At 34.6% G+C, this 19437-nt stretch overlaps 3 protein-coding genes across 3 annotated transcripts; 1 reads left to right on the forward strand and 2 right to left on the reverse strand.

Annotated features, from left to right (window-relative positions):
• The first annotated feature begins 2624 nt into the window (after positions 1–2624).
• Positions 2625–12278, forward strand: wtrw (ankyrin repeat domain 61 water witch). Its single transcript, XM_018457008.1, has 3 exons — positions 2625–5489; positions 9182–11914; positions 12219–12278. Exons 1-2 carry the CDS (start codon positions 2651–2653, stop codon positions 11893–11895), a joined length of 5553 nt encoding a protein of 1850 aa, XP_018312510.1. The 5' UTR covers positions 2625–2650; the 3' UTR covers positions 11896–11914; positions 12219–12278.
• A 372-nt stretch (positions 12279–12650) lies between these two features.
• ArgRS-m (arginyl-tRNA synthetase, mitochondrial) lies at positions 12651–14921 on the reverse strand. The gene is made up of 5 exons (XM_018457208.1): positions 14848–14921; positions 13604–14762; positions 13390–13517; positions 13079–13302; positions 12651–12975 (listed from the first exon to the last, which is right to left on the reverse strand). The coding sequence occupies exons 1-5, from the start codon at positions 14881–14883 to the stop codon at positions 12825–12827; spliced, it is 1698 nt and encodes a 565-aa protein (XP_018312710.1). The 5' UTR covers positions 14884–14921; the 3' UTR covers positions 12651–12824.
• Positions 14922–16082: 1161 nt separating this feature from the next.
• Positions 16083–17845, reverse strand: Dnz1 (DNZDHHC/NEW1 zinc finger protein 11). Its single transcript, XM_018457067.1, has 4 exons — positions 17259–17845; positions 16796–17077; positions 16488–16646; positions 16083–16421 (listed from the first exon to the last, which is right to left on the reverse strand). Exons 1-4 carry the CDS (start codon positions 17369–17371, stop codon positions 16145–16147), a joined length of 831 nt encoding a protein of 276 aa, XP_018312569.1. The 5' UTR covers positions 17372–17845; the 3' UTR covers positions 16083–16144.
• Positions 17846–19437: the final 1592 nt, after the last annotated feature.

Raw genomic sequence — 19437 nt, forward strand, 5'->3', positions numbered from 1 at the left:
AGGAAATTATTATTCACACTTGTAAATAATTTTTTTAATAACACGTAAATTTTTTTAATTTTATGATATTGTATTATAACATTTTCCAATTAAAGTTTAGACAATTTCTTTTAAAACTAGCCGTGATTATTTTAAACTGAATAGCTTAATAATTACCAAAGATACGATTTTTTTAAAGATTCTGGGTATCATATATGATCCACTAGACCTGAAAGGATTAAAAAATATTTGTCTCGAATCAGAAGAATCATATATTTAGAGGATGAGTACAGCACTGAAGAGCAAATATATTTTTATTTAATATCTTTTTATGATACGTATTGTGAAGAATGTGAAGCATGAAAAACATGCGGTGTCCTTCATGGAAGACGACCTTTCCGTGCGCATTTCTGGTAGCCGGTCTCATCTGATATATGTAGCATCTAAATCTCTTTCGTTGGTATAATCGGTACGATGGAGTTAGTCGCATGCTGCACACTCTCTCGCTCTCAGTGTGAATCGGTCTAGCGAAAGAACGAGGTGATGCGATTGAGACGATTATCAACGTTCTCTACCGAGCTTCGTCTCATATCGTAAATGCGTAAGGTACTTTTTCACTTTAGAACCATCTCTGCTGTGATGCCGATCGCATATCTAATTCGTAATAAGAGTCATTAAATTAAGTTCGAGATTTGTTGCAAAAGCATTAACAGTTTATTGACTACTAACAGACAGCGGCTCATTATTGATTTGATTAATATAAATCTGACACAAAGGACATCTCTCTCATGACGTTATGTTTACTTATGTATGATTGAAACTTCTATTTTCATATTTAATATCTATTTATGCCTTTTTCATTTTACTTTTATTTAGTTACATATTTAATTTTTATTTGTGATAAGTTTTTTTAGTTTATCTTTAATAGATTTATATTTCTATATAAATGGTTTCTATTTTTTGATATAAATATAATAGCAGAAACATTTAAATTTCTTAGAATTGTTTAGTATTTAATCAAGTCGACAAAATCTATTTTTATTGTCAACTGTGTAAACGAAAATGTTATTGCAGAGATTCATTGCTTTTCGTTAGATCCATAGGTTTTTTTATTTTTGTAATGAGTTTGTTATTTGATATTGTCATCAATATATAGTCTGTATGATATTTCTTTGTTTGTGTCTCATAAGTGGGACATAATTGCCGCCAATTCAGTTAGATAACTCTCCGTGATTATTTAAGCAATTTTCCGATTAATTTTTGCAAGAGTCACGCGATATGCTTTGTGTTGGATTTCGATGTTACAACGTTAAAGCGTTTATAAAGTGTACTGCCAAACTTTGAGTCGTAATTTTTACATTGAAATAGAAAAAAAAAGAAAATGTACGTTTCAAAATTCACATTTCTTCCTTATGTTATAAACCCTTTAAAAAATTAAGAAATTATTAACAAAAATATTACAATCTTCTATATTAAAATATACGAGTTTTAGAATATACTGAAGAGTAATATTCTTTGGGCCGCCTCCAATTTGGCTTATGTAGTGTTTTTATTTAGTATTCGGAATGTAAAATCACGTAGAAAAGGAATTATGTTCTGAGGGAATCATTCAAAATTATGGTGAATCGTTATTTTTCAGTGAAAATCGAAAAATCTGTAAATCCTCATATAAGCCATAAATTGAGTGAACACCAATTTTGGTCTTTTTCGGTTCTTCTTATCGTGACCTTAAGAGAAAAAATTTATTTTCTATTGAATATAAAGTATTTTCTATATAAATTTTATACCAAATAATGGATAAGTAAAATAGATGTTTTATTAAAGTCATCATTTTCATCTTCATTTTTGTCTTGATTTTTATCAAAATTACCAACTATTTAAAAGAACTTCATTATAAGTTTGTTTACGTCGTATTCTCCAACATGCTCCTACCACACATAGCTCTTACTTCAACGCTCTTGTTGGAGTGAGTAAGAACTATGATTTATATTCAATAAAACTTTATATTCAATAAAAAATAACATTTTTTTCTCTTAAGATCACGATAAGAAGAACGAAAAAAGACCAAAACTAGTGATAAATTGAAATTTATGGCAGTAAATGAAGATTGACAGATTTTCCGATTTTCACTGAAAAATAACGATTTACTATAACTTTGAATGATTCCCTCAACACATAATTCCTTTTCCACGTGATTCTACATTCCAAATATTAAATAAAAAATATTACATGGGTCAAATTGGAGGCAGCCTAAAGAATAGTGTTACTCTTGAGATTAATTTAATTATTTATTTTGTTTTATTTTTGATTTATAGCTTTAAAAGAACGTACGTGCAAAATATTATATGCTTTCACTTATTTCGACAAAAAGACTATTTGACATTACAAATATTTATATAGTTTTGGCATTATATTTTAGAGGTCTTATTTTTTCTTTTACTATAATAAATTTAGGTAATTATTAAGAAAATATTTGTTACAATCTTTCTTCTCTGAATAAAATTAATTCAATTTCACTATTTTGTTTTTATATGTTTCGATTAAATATTAAGACTTTTGAATAGTATTAAATAGGTAATATTACATTTATAGGTAATTGAACTTAATACGGCAACATTTGGAGATAGTTGATAGTCTCAGCAAATTCATATCGTTCTCTTCAAAAAAAGAGATGGAGGAAACTGGAGAAAGAGTATCAAAAACTATTCCAAATATGTTGACACACACGAGTGCGACTTCTTTGTTTCTAACTCGGCTAAAGATTAAACGCTCATCGTCTAAGCAAGATGACAATGAGCTCGAAAGTGGTCGAGTTCAATATGAACCGTCATTACCCGATGATTCGGTAAGTCCTTCCATGGAAGATTACTTCATCATCAGTGAGCATACCTCTTCTGATGAAGTCGACCGTACTTCGCTACGCATCAATGAAGATCTCATTAAAAATATTCTCACGGAACACAAGAGGCATATGGGTTATAAATCACAAATCTGGGAGAATCTAGAATCAGACAAAATGAATGAGATAAACGCAAACGCTATCTTTGCGGACATCAAGTCTAATGAAGTCAACATCTCATTGTTACAAGCGAGTTTTGTAGGTCGTACGGATCTCATTTATCATTTGTGCAAATGTAGAGCCAATGTTAACTACACCGAACCTAATCATGGTCTCACTCCCTTGCACTTATGTGCGTTTCGAAACTGTCTGGATGGAGTCAAATATTTGATAGAACAAGGCGCAAGCCTTGTTGATATCAAATCGAAGCACACGGCGTTTCATTATGCTGCTTTTGGAGATGCCTTTGACGTAGCTCAGTATTTCATGCAACGAGGTATCAGTCAGCTATCTCCGTATGAAGCTGAAGAAACTGTATTGCACGTGGCTTCACGGACTAACGCCTTGCGCGTACTTTCTTTACTAGCATCGAACAATAAGGAACTTAATCGTTTGGATCAGGATGGATACGCCGCTATTCATCACGCAGCCAACGGCGGAGATAAAGTTTGTTTGGATATACTTCTGAAAGCCGGTTGCCAAGTGGATTTACTTACCAGAAAGAACGACACTGCTTTGCACTTGGCTGCGGAAGCTGGTTGCGCGGATAATTTGGCTCTTTTGATCAAGGCGAATGCTAATCTTCAACTGAAGAACCATCGAGGACACACGGCCTTGCATTTAGCCGCTCGTTCGCATTCTCTGGAATGCGTGGAGATTTTACTGAAAGGTCGCGCGGATCCTAACGTGGAAGATAACGAGGGTCGGACACCTCTGCATCTGGCTCTAGGCAAGTCTCTGATGACCGATGACATCACTGAGCTCCTGCTAAAATGGCGGGCGGATGTGAATAAGGCAGACAAATATGGTTATACGCCTCTACACATCGCTGCATCAAATGAGCTATCACGATGCGTGAATCTTTTGATAAAATACGAAGCGGATCTCAGTGCCAGGACCATCGGTGGTAACAGTGCCTTAGCCATCGTTCTGCGTAAAACCCCGACATCCTTGGACGTGTTCGAACGTAGACTGGACAAGTCTTTAACTTTGAGCAAACAGGGATTCATCACAGGCAAGCTCGAGTTACAACTGGACTTCCGTCCGTTGCTTCAGCATCGGCGGAACCGTTCGCCCGAAACCAGTTATCTGAATACCTTTGTAAAGGAGGGCTACAAGGAAATTCTGGAACATCCCTTGTGTCAATCTTTCCTTCATCTCAAGTGGCACAATATCCGAAAGTATTACGTCGCCCGTTTGCTCTTCTACCTGATATATGTGTTGATCCTTACAAACTGGGTGATAACCGCCCTCGCTCATAACTGTTACAATGAATCAAAGGGTTATTACATGCACAATAAGCCGTTGTGCGCGAACGCAACCGGAATTTATGGATTTTTTTATAGACACCCTACACTGCTCGAGATTCAGTGGTACGCGCTGATGGTGCTCACCATACTCGAGGCTTGTCGCAAGTTCGCCGTTATTCTCAGTTATCGATCTGTTAGACAATTCTTCACGCAGGTGGAGAACCTAGTCAATTGGTGCGTAATATTGAGCGCGTTTGCCACCACTTTTGTGTATACGGGAAAAACATATATCTGGCAAAGTCACTTAGGCGCTTTCGCCGTACTTTGTGGTTGGAGCAATCTGATGCTGATGATCGGACAACTTCCTATGTTCGGTGCTTATGTCGCCATGTTTACTAGTGTGCAGGCACAAGTGTTTAAACTACTTCTCGCCTATGTCTGCCTGCTAGTGGGCTTTACGGCGAGCTTCTGCGTGATCTTTCCATATTCCAATTCGTTCAGCAGTCCGCACACAGGTCTTATTAAGGTTCTCGCGATGATGACCGGCGAGTTAGGCTTTGATTCTTTCTTTGCTTCATCTGATAAGAGTGGTGTCTACGAGAATAATGAAGGAATTTCCTGGATCTTGCTACAAATTTCGGCCCAACTCTTCTTCGTGTTGTTCCTTCTGTTTGTCACGATCGTACTGATGAATTTATTGATCGGTATAGCCGTGCACGATATCAAGGGTCTTCAAAAAACGGCGGGTCTCGCAAAACTCGTTCGCCAAACAAAATTAATCCACGACGTTGAGACTGCAATTTTTCTGGGATTTATGCCGTCGAAACGCTTCATCAAGTGCATGCGATGGACCACGTTACTCCTACCATCACCTTTACGAGCCGTTCTGACTGTTCGTCCACTAAGTCCCAGAGAGAAGAGATTACCACGTGATGTTCTTTCGGCCGCTTACAAAATAGCCAAGGAAAGAGATGGACAGAACAATTTCGTCGCATCACGCAGAAAAATTTATAGCGCAAAAGCGGGTCTCAAAGGCGACATGACCATGTGTCATCGTCGTAGTTTCAACGAGGATACGCTGCAACACGATTGTGACAAATTTAAAGACGAAATTGCGAAACTCAAGGAGATTTGCGAGAAAAATCATACTCTCCTTCAGGAACTCATAAAAGCTCATAATGATAAAATAAAATTGTCAGTATAACAAGGAAATATCCTTGAGTTGTAAAGTAATTCACAAAGGTTCATGTTCCATTTGAAATTTAATCATGGAGTAATGATAAAAGATTCTAAAACTTGAGATTCGTGGAACGTGGCATTATGATACTTCGTGAATAATTAATCGCGAATCCTTGTTTCTCTATGCCTTGTTTTATAAATATTTCAACAAATACTAAATCTTGCTTATGAGATATTATAGCTTTTCTGTGATACAAATATGATTGTGTCCAATATCAATTATATTTAATTCCGTCCATTTTCATATATAAATTTTATATAAAAAACATCAGAGTGGCTTGCATAATTTTATGCATATAATAATAATAAATGCTACGTTTAAACAAAATATTTTGTTTTAACGCAGTAATTGTATGAAATATTTCCTCAGGAGAAATACTTTATTTATTTTAATTTAAAATATATGCATAATGTATTTTTTCAAGTTTAAACATTTAGTATGTATTTAGTATCTAAAATAACATGGATTTCGTGACGCGAATGTAAACATATGTATATTGATGAGACCTTAGAGAAAACAGGACAGTTCGTTTATATTTTTTCTAAACATTCTTTTTCATTTTTATAAGTTTTTGTAAGATATTTTGACTTGTCAGAAAAATTTCCTACTTTCTGAAGAGTCAACATATACATAAAGTTTATATATAATTATATTCAGACTGATGCGCAATTTGATTTGACGTCACGTCTGGTTGTTTTTTACTAATATATTTTGATATTAATCTTCTTTACTCTTAATTCTTTTTTATATAGATTCTTAAGAAAAAGAATTTTATAAGCATTTTCTTTTGTTTTTTTTAACTACAGTATTTGAATCGAAATGTAGTTATACACACTGTTGCAAAGTTTTTATCAAAATGAATTGTTAAACGAATAAATAAATATTTTTATATCAAGATTAAATAGGGAAGTTTTAAAGTTGTCTTGCACTGGTCAAGTTTCACTTTGAAACTTTGAATGAAGTCAAAAAATACATATATAATGTTATAACATTAATGCTATTCGTAGACAGTCAAAACCGGTTCTCATCTGTGGAAAGTTTAACTGTCAGAGAATTTATTGGGCTAAAATTTTAGAGTCTCTGTAACTGAGACTATGTACTTTGTGTCTTGCATACAAAACAATTAGCTAAGAAAAATACACAAAAAATAATTATTTAAAAAATGTATTACATATTCCATCGCGTTATGGAACCGATCGTTTCTCGTAGTTCAAATAAATGTAAAACTGTTTCGTGTCTCGAATTCGACTGTTCGACAGTTATTTTTCCCTTTTTTATTAAAGTAAGTACTAGCATGAAATATTCATTTCATACGTAATGTTTCATTTATGTATTTCATGAATCAATAATTTGTAGGCAGCTAGTACCTCGAAAATATCTCTTGGCAGAGATCTTGCAAATGTACTTAAAATGAATACAGAATTAAAATTACGTAAACGGATTGTGATATCATATTCGCAATCACGTGACGGTGAAAGAAGTTTGCCTAGATATTCGCAATTTAGATACGGGAAGCTATGAAAAAGGATATAAAATATTCTATAATAAAAAAATCAAATTTTAGATAAAGGAAGAGATAACGCGCAAACGAATAAACTGGAAGGACTAACGAATAACAATTGATTTATTTGTTCACTATTTCTACTGTATTTTTGAAACGCTAAATAAAAACTGAATTTATAATTTAAAATTATGTTTATAAAAATTAACATGATCAAAAAATAATTTTATACTATTCCTGTAGACACACATTAGTTGTCTATAATTTAAATAATTCTCTTTGTCTCTCTACGACCTTTACTTTGGAAAAATTCTACTTTTTTAATAATTAGAACACTTTACTTTGATAAAAATGTTTTTCTCTTTTTTTATTTTTTTATTCAACCTTCATCCATTGATTTTTAACAAGAAGAAAACAATTTATCGTTACATTTGATTAAGAACGCAAATATCTGTTTAACAATATTTTTTTAACGATAACATATGTAAATAACAATGTCCTAAAAAACTCAAGTGATCTTTCAACAATACTTTCCAGCCTGATCTAGATTGATCAAGAATTTAAAAGGACAACTCCGTATGTGGGAGTAAAGTAAACGTAAAGTAGATCTCAAATTTGACCTACATTTTTTTATGTTTAAGTATTTTTTGTTTATATATATCTTGCCCCTCTGCTCGTAAATTCCTCTTCCCACACGAACGGCAGAGGCATATGCAGAGTACGTCATGCAGTACGTGTGGTGCGATCGTACAAACTAGTTAAGCGCGTTGTAATGCTCGCTGAATTGTCAATTGTACACTGGTCAGTGATAGGCATCTCGAGCCGGCATAATTTTTACGATTAGAAAATGCGGCCGAAATCCTTCTCGGACTGCTTTTGCATTCTAGAGTCGAAAACTCGAGGTTTCTTCAGCCAATCTCTAGGTTTTTATAAATACGTGCTTCAAAAAGTAGAAGCATTAAACGAAAAGACGAAGTGACGATACGTCATACGAAACCGGTAGCAAGAGATAGAGAAGAATGTACGGTGTCAGTGAAAAATGTAAACTCATCATAGTATCTGTACTACTTGAAGTTCTTACACAGCGACAGATCCACTTGGATATTTGATAACGTAATAACTTGCGTTCGCCAAATTAATAGAAAAATTATAATAATATTGAGCCTTCAGAGTCGCGCTTGAAGAACAGGAAATACTGGTACACGAGGAGCAACAATACTACTAACGGCACAAATTGAAAAAGAGATAAGATTGCTAATGTATGTGTGATAAATACTTGTAAGTATATAGTATGTTGACAACCTTAAAGATATACAATATGCACTGCATATTTTGTAATACAATATTTTACTAATATGAGAAAAATTTAACGAGTGTAATATCCGGCGGGAAGAGCCTCAGAAGAGAGCAATCTTTACTTATCTCTATTCTCTGCATCTGCGTCTGTCAAATGTATTCCGTTTAAGAAGATATTAATCATAAGTTGTCCGGATGAATGCAAGTCATTAAATTAATGATTAAATCAGAGAAACTCGGATATAAGGCACTTGGTTGCGCTCGAGACAGAACGTGGCACAACGATAATCTTCTCTTAAAGTGGCCTAAACAAAACGATTTGTAGGCGGGACGTGAAAGAGAACGAGAAGGAAAAAGACAGGATTGAAGAGACACGGTGACGCGGTTGCAGTAATTAGGATGCTTCGCGAAACATCGCATAATGGTATATGAATACTTAGTGCTTAATTACGAAACGGGATTTACATTGGAAATTTAAACAACGTTTGTACAACGTAACATATCTATTAGCCAAAGAAAAATAGAAAAAAGTGACAAGATCAGGAGACACACTAGTCTCAGGTATAAGTTTATCGTCTATATGTACATATTTATCGTCTACATATATGTACATATTTATCGTCTACATATATGTACATATTTATCATCGGTTTATTATAATCGATCTGTAATACGAGTTCTTATGCGCAAGAATGTAAAAAACCTGAGATAAAAAATAGAGAAAAAAATAGCAGTGATAAAATCGTTTAAATCGAAAATAATTCAAGGATAAAATTACATGAAGATATATGCTTGAATTTTTACTAAAAGAAATATGAAATTGAACAGTAAATTTATTTCCAGTCGTAAATAAATAGTGAAGTTTATAGTTCAAGCAAGTATGTATGAGAACGATCGAGATTCGTTAGGAGAGAGTGCCAAAGTAAAAAATCACGAGACGAACAGTCTGGAAACACCGACTATTTTGAATGATGAGGAACATTTTTATTCCAAAAGCTTCAACAGTCGTCATAAAAGCGATCCTCTGTCCGTAAGATTAGCTCCCACTTATAGGTCATTGAGATGTGCATATGCGAAGGATTATCCGCAAAAAATTGTGATCGATGATGCAACTATATTCGATAATGATCAAATCGAGATCGACGCCGGTGTACCACCACCAGTCGATGACTCTCTCTTCTTTGATAATCTGGAAATTCTGGAATGTTACAAGAATCACTACGTGAATGGTGCCAAATTAAGATCGGCTATATGGTCCATCGTTGACACGATGGAGACGAGATTACTACAGTACATGGAGAAGAGTCGCATGCTTCCGAACGCGTGCAAAAGCGAGACTCTACGAAACGTTGCTTACATCTGGGCATCCTATCGTGGACTGCTTCATCTTCTGCCGGAATTGGAGAACGCCGGAGCGCATTACGACTACGTCGAACCGCGGACTGGTGTGAACGCTATCCTCGCGGCTTCGTTGGGTGACAAAGTCGCCTGCGTGGAGTATCTGATCGCGAAGGGTGCCAACGTGAATTACGAGAGCCCCATCACTCATTACACACCTCTTCATTTCGCGGCGCTTGGTAATAGCTGGCACGCCGCAGCTACATTACTGGATCATGATGCCAAGCTCAATTATGTCTGTCAGGAAGTGGTCGAGCCAATTCTGCATAGTGCCGTCCGCGCGAAGGCGGTGGAGACGGTGAAGCTGCTGCTCGAGCGTGGTGCCAGTGTTGTCGAGAAGAATCACTTGGGCCAGACGCCGTTGCACGTGGCCTGTTTCGTGCAATCGATACCATGCGTCGAGCTACTTTCAGCCAGCGCGCCCAACGTGAACGCTGTGGATAGGGAGCACAGGACACCCCTGCATTTCGCCGTGATGAGCACAGACTCATCCGCCGAGTTAGTACAGTTGTTGCTGAAACGCGGCGCTTTGATAAATGCGGCCGATCGGACAGGTTTCACGCCTCTTCACATTGCCGCGCTGAACGAACAATCTCAATGTGTGGATGCACTCATCTGGGCGGGCGCTGACATCAGCGCGACCACGTGCACTGGATTATCCGCTCTGAATATTATATTGAAGAAAATTCCTGAGTCTCTGCACGTGTTCCGACAGCGGTTGGACGCTTCCATTAGACTGACCCGACCGGTATCACATAATCGTGAGTTTGAAATGAGACTGCACTTCGACATTCTCTTCCCCAGCGGTAATCAGTGCGAAACCAGCTTCATAAATACTTTCGTACAAGAGCACCGAAAGGACTTGTTGTCGCATCCCCTGGTTATGGCCTTCCTACACCTCAAGTGGGAGAAAATTCGCAAGCTCTATTTGCTAAGGATACTTTTGTATTCTATGACAGTGATATGCTTGACTACTTACGTACTGACCGCGTTAGCGTATAAATGTTACAATCAAAATGAAGCCAATAGTTCCAAGATATGCGGCAGCAGACGACTATCTGATTTTCTCTTCCGAAAATCAATCATCGAAATTGAATGGTACCTCGCGTTGGTTCTAACATGCATCACCATACCAAGAAAAATATATGGCTTCATGGTTTACAAATCGGCATTACAGTATTTTTCCAGCATTGACAATGTGTTGGACGGTGTGGTGATTGTGAGTGTATTCGTTACGTCCTTCGTGTATACTGGGCGTACTTACGACTGGCAAAATTACATCGGCGCGTTTGCCGTTCTTTGTGCCTGGACTAATCTAATGCTAATGGTGGGTCAGTTACCGGCCTTCGGTACCTACGTTGCTATGTTTACGCATATCCAGTTCGAGTTCGCCAAACTTCTGTTAGCATATTCGGGTCTGCTGATTGGTTTCACTATCAGCTTCTGCGTGATATTCGCCAGCGAACCCGCGTTCGGCAATCCTTTCACTGGGTTGATCAAAGTTTTAGCTATGATGGTCGGTGAATTGGACTTCGAAGGATTCATCAACCAGATGGATGATAAACCAATAGGCGGGTCTTTTGTCATTTATCATCCTATTTTATCAGTGTGTTCGCAGATCCTCTTCACGCTCTTTATAGTATTCGTCACTGTGATTCTGATGAACTTGCTGGTCGGTATCGCCGTACATGATATACAAGGTCTGAGGAATCATGCGGGGCTTACAAAGCTAGTAAGGCAGACGAAAATGATCCTCTTTACGGAAATGGTACTGCACAATACTGCAATCCCATATGCCTTCCGGAAATGGATGTCGGATCACAAGATTGACGTTGAAAATAGAAAACGGGTTCTTGTGGTAAAACCGCTTAATCCCCTCGAGAAACGATTGCCTAAGGATATAATGAAAGCCGCTTATGAGATAGCACAGAAGAATATTCCCTCGTTTATGAATGACGACATCAATTTGAGCGATCGTGCTGTTTGGTTGAAACAACGACACAATGGATTCTCCGATGTCGCTCTAGAAATGACATTCGAGAAATTGATTGCTATGATGAAAGTGAATGAAGATGCTATAAAATTGCTAAGAATACAGTTGCTAGAAATGAATAAGATGTTGGAAAATGTCGCAACAAAATTGGCGAAAGACGAACATACTACTTCGTTATGATTTTAATAATTTAATATTGGTACGATCCGATATTTCAACCAGTAATTCGCATTATATGATTCATACGTATATATATTCTCTTTCACTGTAAATATTTTTACAAGTAAAAGGCAATTATTATGCAATTCTAATTTTTTATTTCTATTGATAAAAAAATTATCATAGCTTTCAATTTTATCTTCTCAAAAAAATATCAACTTCTCGAAGAAATCTAATATCTAAGTTGGCTTTTCTTTACCTTTTAATAATTATTCATCATATTAATATGTCATCTTATAAATGAAGTTACGTCTCATGGTTCTTGCATATTTTATCTGTTACAGATTATATTTCCATTACTTTTTACAAATATGACTGATAAAGTAGATATCGAAGCCACAGTTAATGGTGGAGGGCCTACTGGTCAGTCGGGTGCTATACGTTGGGGTATTTCATGGGGCTTACGTAGCTTTATTGATAAATCAACGATCGACAAAATGCGAGTTGGTAAGGAACAATCAATTTGACAAAATATATTAATACAATATATATATGTCGCAATAAAACTGTATTAATGTTAATTAAATATATGACAGATAATTAAAAAATTACTGTTCTTTTCAAACAGCTGGACTTCTAACAAGGGACTGGAGGATACGTGAAAGAAAGAAGCCCGGTCAAGAAGGTGCTAGAAGAAAGTTCTCTTGGAACAAACGTTAACTCTTATTATTATGTAATTTTCACATTGCACACATTAAAATTATATGAAACGGCTTTAGAAAAATATCTCGTTATACAATAAAATTTATTCAAGAAAATAAAGCTAATTATTTGATATCAAATAAGAAAGTAGAGAGAGACGCACAATTTTCCTACTCAGTCTTACCAAGAAAGCAGGACAATGTGCTGCAATTTCACATCTCTTTTAGAGTACACACATACATTTGCCTTCACATTTCTTCCAAGGGTATTAAACCAAGTAATTTCATACCTTGTGCGAGAACATTTCTAGCAACATGAAAGAGCAGCAATCTTTGACTAGCAACATTAGGCAATTCATCCTTTACTCTCAATGAATTAAAAGCTGTATTAATTGCATTACTAAAAAAAGAAAGAAAACTTGTGCATATTTCTGTACATATTGTATATAGTAGTATTAGATAATTATGGAAAATGTTTGAATCTTGAGGTTTGTATCTTATACCTTAGGTTGAAAAGATATACTGTTAATATACATGGTTCTAATTCTTCGTATGATCTCAGCACTACTTCTTGAAACTTAGCAATTAATACGACTAATTCATCAACAACTTCTTCTTGTAATAGACTTGGCTCACATTCCGACGTTAGGATAGCGCCGCAATTGCGCTCTAAGCTTCCTAGTCGACAATGCGTATATTGTAATTTCATACCAGTGTCTCCTTTCAACTGACCTTACAAAAAAGATAACAACAAAAACTAATTAATACGCATATAAAATCACAATTTTTTTACGATAATGTATAGATCACTTACATCAAATGCTGCATTCCAATCAAACGTATAATCTCGTTCTCGTTTTCTTTTTAAATCATTAACTATCATTGCGGAAATGCCTAATATATCCGAGCTGTTATCAGATGAATCTAGACGAACTTTAGTGGCTGAAAAAGTTTCTCTATTATAAAACCAATTTTAATAAAATCTAATAAACTTAGATGTTCCATAATTAATATTAAAATTAACATACTATGTGAATCAATTTGTTTCTGCTTTATGATATCTCTGGCAGTATCTAAAATATCTTCTAAAAACATGACATTTCCCTTTCTTGTACGCATACCATGCAATCGGCCAAATTTTACATGTTTCAGTCTTTCAGCCCACGGCATTTCCATTTGTTTTAATATTTCTAACAAATTTGAGAAATGACTGACTTGTGTATTATCCACCACATAGTACATACAGTCAAAATCATTCTTTTCAAATCTATCAATAGCTGCTGCGATATCTCTAGCTATGTACAAAGTGGAGCCATCGCTTTTGATTATAGGAACGCTTTTCCCATTGCTTAAATTTACAACTTTTCTATTTTGCTCGTCCCTTATTAGTAATTGTATTTTTTCCATCAACGTAACTATTTCCTTGATATTTTTGGCATTGTACGTAGATTCCCAATGATATTCGTCAAATGTAATACCAATTCTGCTATAAACCCTTTTTAATTCCTCAACAGTATACTGTTTAAATGTGCTCCACTGTTCATGTGCAACTCCTGTATCACTTTCCAAATCATTAAATATTTTTCTCGCACTATCCAATACTGAGGAATCAGTCTCAGCCAATTTGTTGGCACTAACATATGCTGTGTACAAGGCTTTTATAGGATTTCTTTTCATTTCATCCTCACTAGTACCTGTCATATTGATTCCTAATTGAACTAAGCCATATTGTGTACCCCAGTCACCCAAATAATTTATTTTTTTCACCTTATTGTTTACAAAACTATTGATGTTAGCAACATAATTTCCTATTATTGTAGATCTCAAATGTCCTACATGAAAAGGTTTTGCAATATTAGGTGAACTAAATTCTACTATTATATTTTTTTTATCATTCATGAAGGTTGGAGCCGACACTGTCGAACAGTTGTGTTCCAAAACTTCTTTAACACATCTATCTCTGGAAATATTGAAAGAAATAGCATTATTTTTTATATTAATGTTGTCGAAAATACTATTTAACTCATTATTTATGATATTCTGTGCTTCCTTCTGTATATTGTATTGTCTAGTTCTCAATGGAAGTAAGAAAGAATAGATTCCTTCTGTTTTACATGTTTTCAAATGCAAATAAGATGCAACATTGGATATATTTATATTGTTACCGTTTGGTAAAAATTCTATAATCTGAAAACAAAAATATAATTAGATAAATAATAATAAAAAATAAATTCCAAATCATTGGACATTTTATTACTTTAGAAAAAAATACCTTTTTTAAAATTGCAGTTTTCATACTATTACTCATGTTTGATTATTTAAAGGTAATGTGAACAATTATCTGGTTATTTATAAAAATTATGAAACACTAGTTATAAAGGAATGATTTTTTTATAGTAAGATAACACACACAACAAGCCAATAATATCAATTAACGTTGCTAATCCAACATTTCATACAAGCAATGTTAAATAATAAAAGTTTTCTTATTACAATTATAGGTTAGAATTGATATGCTCCAAAATAACATTACTGATAGATGTCGCTAATGTGGTCTGAATTGAAATATAACTAGAACTTTGTCGAAAGGTTGGCAGTCTTTGTTAATAATTTTAAAATATAATGCATACACAAATTACAGAACACAGATAAAAATAAGAATATCAGTAAAATTATTCAAAATATATTTAATATTCAATAAATAATTATTATAAATTGTCACGTGCGTTAAATATTCCTCTTCAAAATAAAAATTTTTATTTATTAACTTAATTTAATTAATAAAATACAATCGCGCGCGCAATTTACAGATAAAACTATTATTATTAATTAATAAATACGGAAGAGTAATATAAACTAATAAAACTGTTATCAAAGGCATTTAAAAAGCATGTATTCATTACCTAAGTTTCAATTTTTTAAAATTATATTAACAATTTTATGTATTTTCTAGAATACTACAATACAATCCTTGCAGCGAATAAATTTATTAGGCGAGGATACAGTTCCTAGCAATAATTATCTTAAATAAAAAAATTATTATTTGTATCACTTGAAGTATCACTTATTCTTATATGTATTTTAATTTTAAAAGATAAGAAAATTAATTTATTAACATAATATCAATTACAATCCCATGTATTTACTGTTATTGTTATATGTTCAACCTAAGTAACAACATGTACTAATTAAAGCTATTATTTGTTCATATTTAAATAAATACATACCTATATGTATACACATTATATATGTATATATATAACTGTATATGTAATATATACATATACATGTAAAATGATAATAATTAATATATTCATAATATATATTAATCATCTTAATATATTATAAGAATGAGTGTTTATTATACATATATATTATTTCCACGCTGTAGAAACGTTATAGCTACAAATTTGAAATCTATGTTATATCAATAATTCGTACAAAGACATGTTAAGGTACTAATCCAAGAAATCAATTATTCTAATATACTGTTATATATAATATAAAAAAATAATACAAAAAATACCGTGTATGTGCAGACATGTAATACACTCGTTTCGTACATGATCTCAAACTTCGTGATCGATTAAATATGTGTCCTTTCTGAAAGAGTAACGCGGTGGATTGTGGCAAGGTAGTAGCCAAAATATTGGATGGCTCTTTCCACATACTTGAGACAACAGCGTAAACGTTCGTGGTGTATTCTTGTGATAGCGTTGTTGTACACCTTGCACGCGTTCCACGGCAGTTTCATCGCCTAGGATCGCTTGAAATTGATCAATTAGAATCGCTATGACGAACATACCAAATAACCCCGACTCCAAAACTAATGTCACACAATGTAAGCTGCAACAGGTATCAACATTAGTATTCCAATCATCATAAATTTCTCATAAGAATGCAAGTACATACATGCGATTTTGTTTGACTGCAATATCAGTATTACACTGTGGGCAGTCATAAATCCAAGACGTAATGACTAAAATAATAGCGTAGATAGCTAATGCACCAACGTACACTAGAAATTGTATGAAGTACTTTTGATTCCTCTCGCCGACGCAGTTATTGATCCTTAAACAAGAAAGTTATAAAATTTTAATAAATCCAAATGAATGTAATTTCATTAATCATTTAAATACAATGAAATTAAAAAATTAACAAAAAAATTATATTGATTTTTTTAATATATTGCTATTGTTTTCCATACAGCTCATAATTACCATGGACAATGATGATCCATTTTTCTGATACAACGTTCACAAATTCTACAATGGTGTGCTCTAGGTGGCCTATATGTTTCACATCTAGTGCACACCGTCCAATCGTCTTTCTCATCACTTTCATGATCATCGCTTCCTCCGGAGACATGAATATCAGAAAAGTCCATTCTACTTTGTGGTAAGGGTACTATACCAGGATCACTGCAGACGGCTTTCAAATGTGCCATCAGAAGAAGAAGTACAACAGTATTAAATGCTATTATATGGAACGGACACCATAAGCTAGGAACAAGAAAACAATATTGCTGAATGTATTTTTCAACAAAAAAGTGTAATGAATTAAAAAAAACTGTAACAAAAAAAAGTGAGATATCATGTAAAATGTGAAAAATTCAATATTAATAACTCCATGTTAATAACTTAATGTCGATAATTCTTGTTTATAAACGTGTGTTGTACAAACCTGTCTTGCATAGTGTGTAACACGATCCATCGTACCACAACGTAGTCAGCGTAGAATACCGCCACATAGGTGACGATAATACATACGATGCCACAAGGATCTCGGACGAACATTTTTTGTTTTTGCAAACGGCACGCAGCGATTAATATCGCAGTTCTTCATCACTGTGCGCACAAGTGTCATGTCATCTGCTTTCGAGACGACCACATTATCAATTGTTCAGGGTTGATACAGCCAGCAGGTATGCGTCGTGACGCCGATCGACGAGTTAATGCATAATTTGTGCAAAACCGTCGTGTTGACTTGACTTGACGAGCCTGGCGTTTAGAGAGAAAGTTTTGACGGAAGTGTGGTGGGACGCTTGGATCTTGGCCTTTTTGTTGGCTCTGATCATTCAGGGAAGAGAAATTCTTCTTTTTTAAATCCTTTTTCTTGGATTTCCAACCTACCGAGAAATGAAATTAATTGGGAAGTGGAATAGTGGAGGCCGATCTGTCAACGGCACCACTGATTCCGCTGATAAGTAGCGGTGGCGGCAGCAGATACGTATATAGTCTGATACGGGCTTTAATCTCTACTGTGTAATCTGATACGAGCTTTAGTGCATAGTCATACTGGTCATACGAAAGTAAAAAAAAAAGTAAAGTGGTACATTTTGTTCACTCGGATTACATTAAATTAGTATATATTAAAAATAAGCTACTTTATGAAATAAATGCAGTGGTATAATACAATCAATTTATTGTATACATATATGATATATACATAACAATGCTGTATTTAATTATTTAAAATATTTATATACTTTTACATTTAACTTTTCCAATTTCATGTTAAGCAACTATTAGTATGCACTAATCTAGAGTAATGATCGAATTTGCTATAATTTGGATACTCTCCAGCAAACGTCACAGATGACAGATTGCTTTCTATTTAGGAGACACAGTCAACATAAACATCATTCTATCCTTCTTGACATTCTATTGTAGATCGGGGTAAAGGCCATCACACGTAAAAAAATTTTACCCTGGATCTACAATAGAGTTTTAAGCCTTAAGCTATAAGAAATGGACGAATCATAGTCGATTATTCTCCTCGAATTCGACTGTAATTGGTCAATTTCTTACGATTTAAGGCTTAAAACACCTATTGTAGATTCGGACTTAGTTGTAATCGTAAGGCCGTAAGCAAATCAGCCAATCACAGTCGGGCGTTTTGAAACGCGAGATCGTAATTTTGATTGTGATTGGTTTGCGGGGTCTACAATGGAAGTCGTAGCAGTCGTAGGGTTTTAAGTCGTAGAAAATTGACCAATCACAGTCGAATATGAGAAGAATAATCAACTATGATGGATTAATTTTCTACGACTTAAGACCCTACGACCGTTACGACTTCTATTGTAGACCCCGCAATTAATTTGCTTGCGACCTTATGATTACGACTAAAATTCTTGTACGTGTGATGGCCTTAAGTCCGGATCTACAATAGGTGTTTTAAGACTTAAACCGTAAAAAATTGACCAATTACAGTCGAATCCGAGGGGAATAATCGACTGTGATTCACCCATTTCTTATGACTTAAGGCTTAAAACCTTGTTGTAGATCCGGGGTATTTTATGTATTTTGTAAATAATGTATATTGTATAATAAAATTCCTTTTATATGATTAACGCATTGTGATAATATTATTTGCTAAGTTAGGAAGCTACTTACGGATTTTACACTTCTAAGGGCCCTGGCAAACAAAAAACTTAAGGCAGTAAGACGTAAGCAGTAAGGAAATCAACATGTTGGATTTGCTACTGCTTATGTATAGCCTTACGGACTCTACTGTGATTGGTCAATTCGCTTACTGCTTACGTTTTATTGCTTAAGTTTTTTTGTGTGCTATGGCCCTTCAAACAAAATGACAAATGCGATTGGCCAATTCCGATGGACTAACTGGCCAGTTAAATTAACTGAGCTTGGTGACAGTGACTATGTTTACACCGTGTGCTTAGTCCGCGACCTATACGATAGGTGCCTTTGTTTAATATATAGGATAAACAAAGACATCGACTACGTTTACACCGTACTGTTAGTCCGTGACCTATACATAGGTGTCTTTGTTTAATATACAGGATAAACAAGGACATCTATTGTATAGGCCGCGGCCTAAATGCACGGTGTAAACGTAGCCA

This window comes from Mycetomoellerius zeteki, unplaced genomic scaffold, assembly GCF_001594055.1.
Source record: "Mycetomoellerius zeteki isolate Tzet28-1 unplaced genomic scaffold, Tzet1.0 scaffold62, whole genome shotgun sequence".
Classification (NCBI taxonomy): domain Eukaryota; kingdom Metazoa; phylum Arthropoda; class Insecta; order Hymenoptera; family Formicidae; genus Mycetomoellerius; species Mycetomoellerius zeteki.

Excerpts from the sequence above, each read along its gene's own strand:
- wtrw (XM_018457008.1), top strand. The coding sequence starts at position 2,651 with ATGGAGGAAACTGGAGAAAGAGTATCAAAAACTATTCCAAATATGTTG. Across the intron at positions 5,490-9,181 it reads TAAAATAAAATTGTCAGTAT|TGAAGTTTATAGTTCAAGCA; the intron begins AACAAGGAAATA and ends GTAAATAAATAG.
- Dnz1 (XM_018457067.1), bottom strand. The coding sequence starts at position 17,371 with ATGTTCGTCCGAGATCCTTGTGGCATCGTATGTATTATCGTCACCTAT. Across the intron at positions 17,078-17,258 it reads TTACACACTATGCAAGACAG|CTTATGGTGTCCGTTCCATA; the intron begins GTTTGTACAACA and ends TCTTGTTCCTAG. Across the intron at positions 16,647-16,795 it reads ATGGATCATCATTGTCCATG|GATCAATAACTGCGTCGGCG; the intron begins GTAATTATGAGC and ends TTCTTGTTTAAG.
- ArgRS-m (XM_018457208.1), bottom strand. The coding sequence starts at position 14,883 with ATGAGTAATAGTATGAAAACTGCAATTTTAAAAAAG. Across the intron at positions 14,763-14,847 it reads AAACTGCAATTTTAAAAAAG|ATTATAGAATTTTTACCAAA; the intron begins GTATTTTTTTCT and ends TTTTGTTTTCAG. Across the intron at positions 12,976-13,078 it reads GTATATCTTTTCAACCTAAG|TAATGCAATTAATACAGCTT; the intron begins GTATAAGATACA and ends TTCTTTTTTTAG.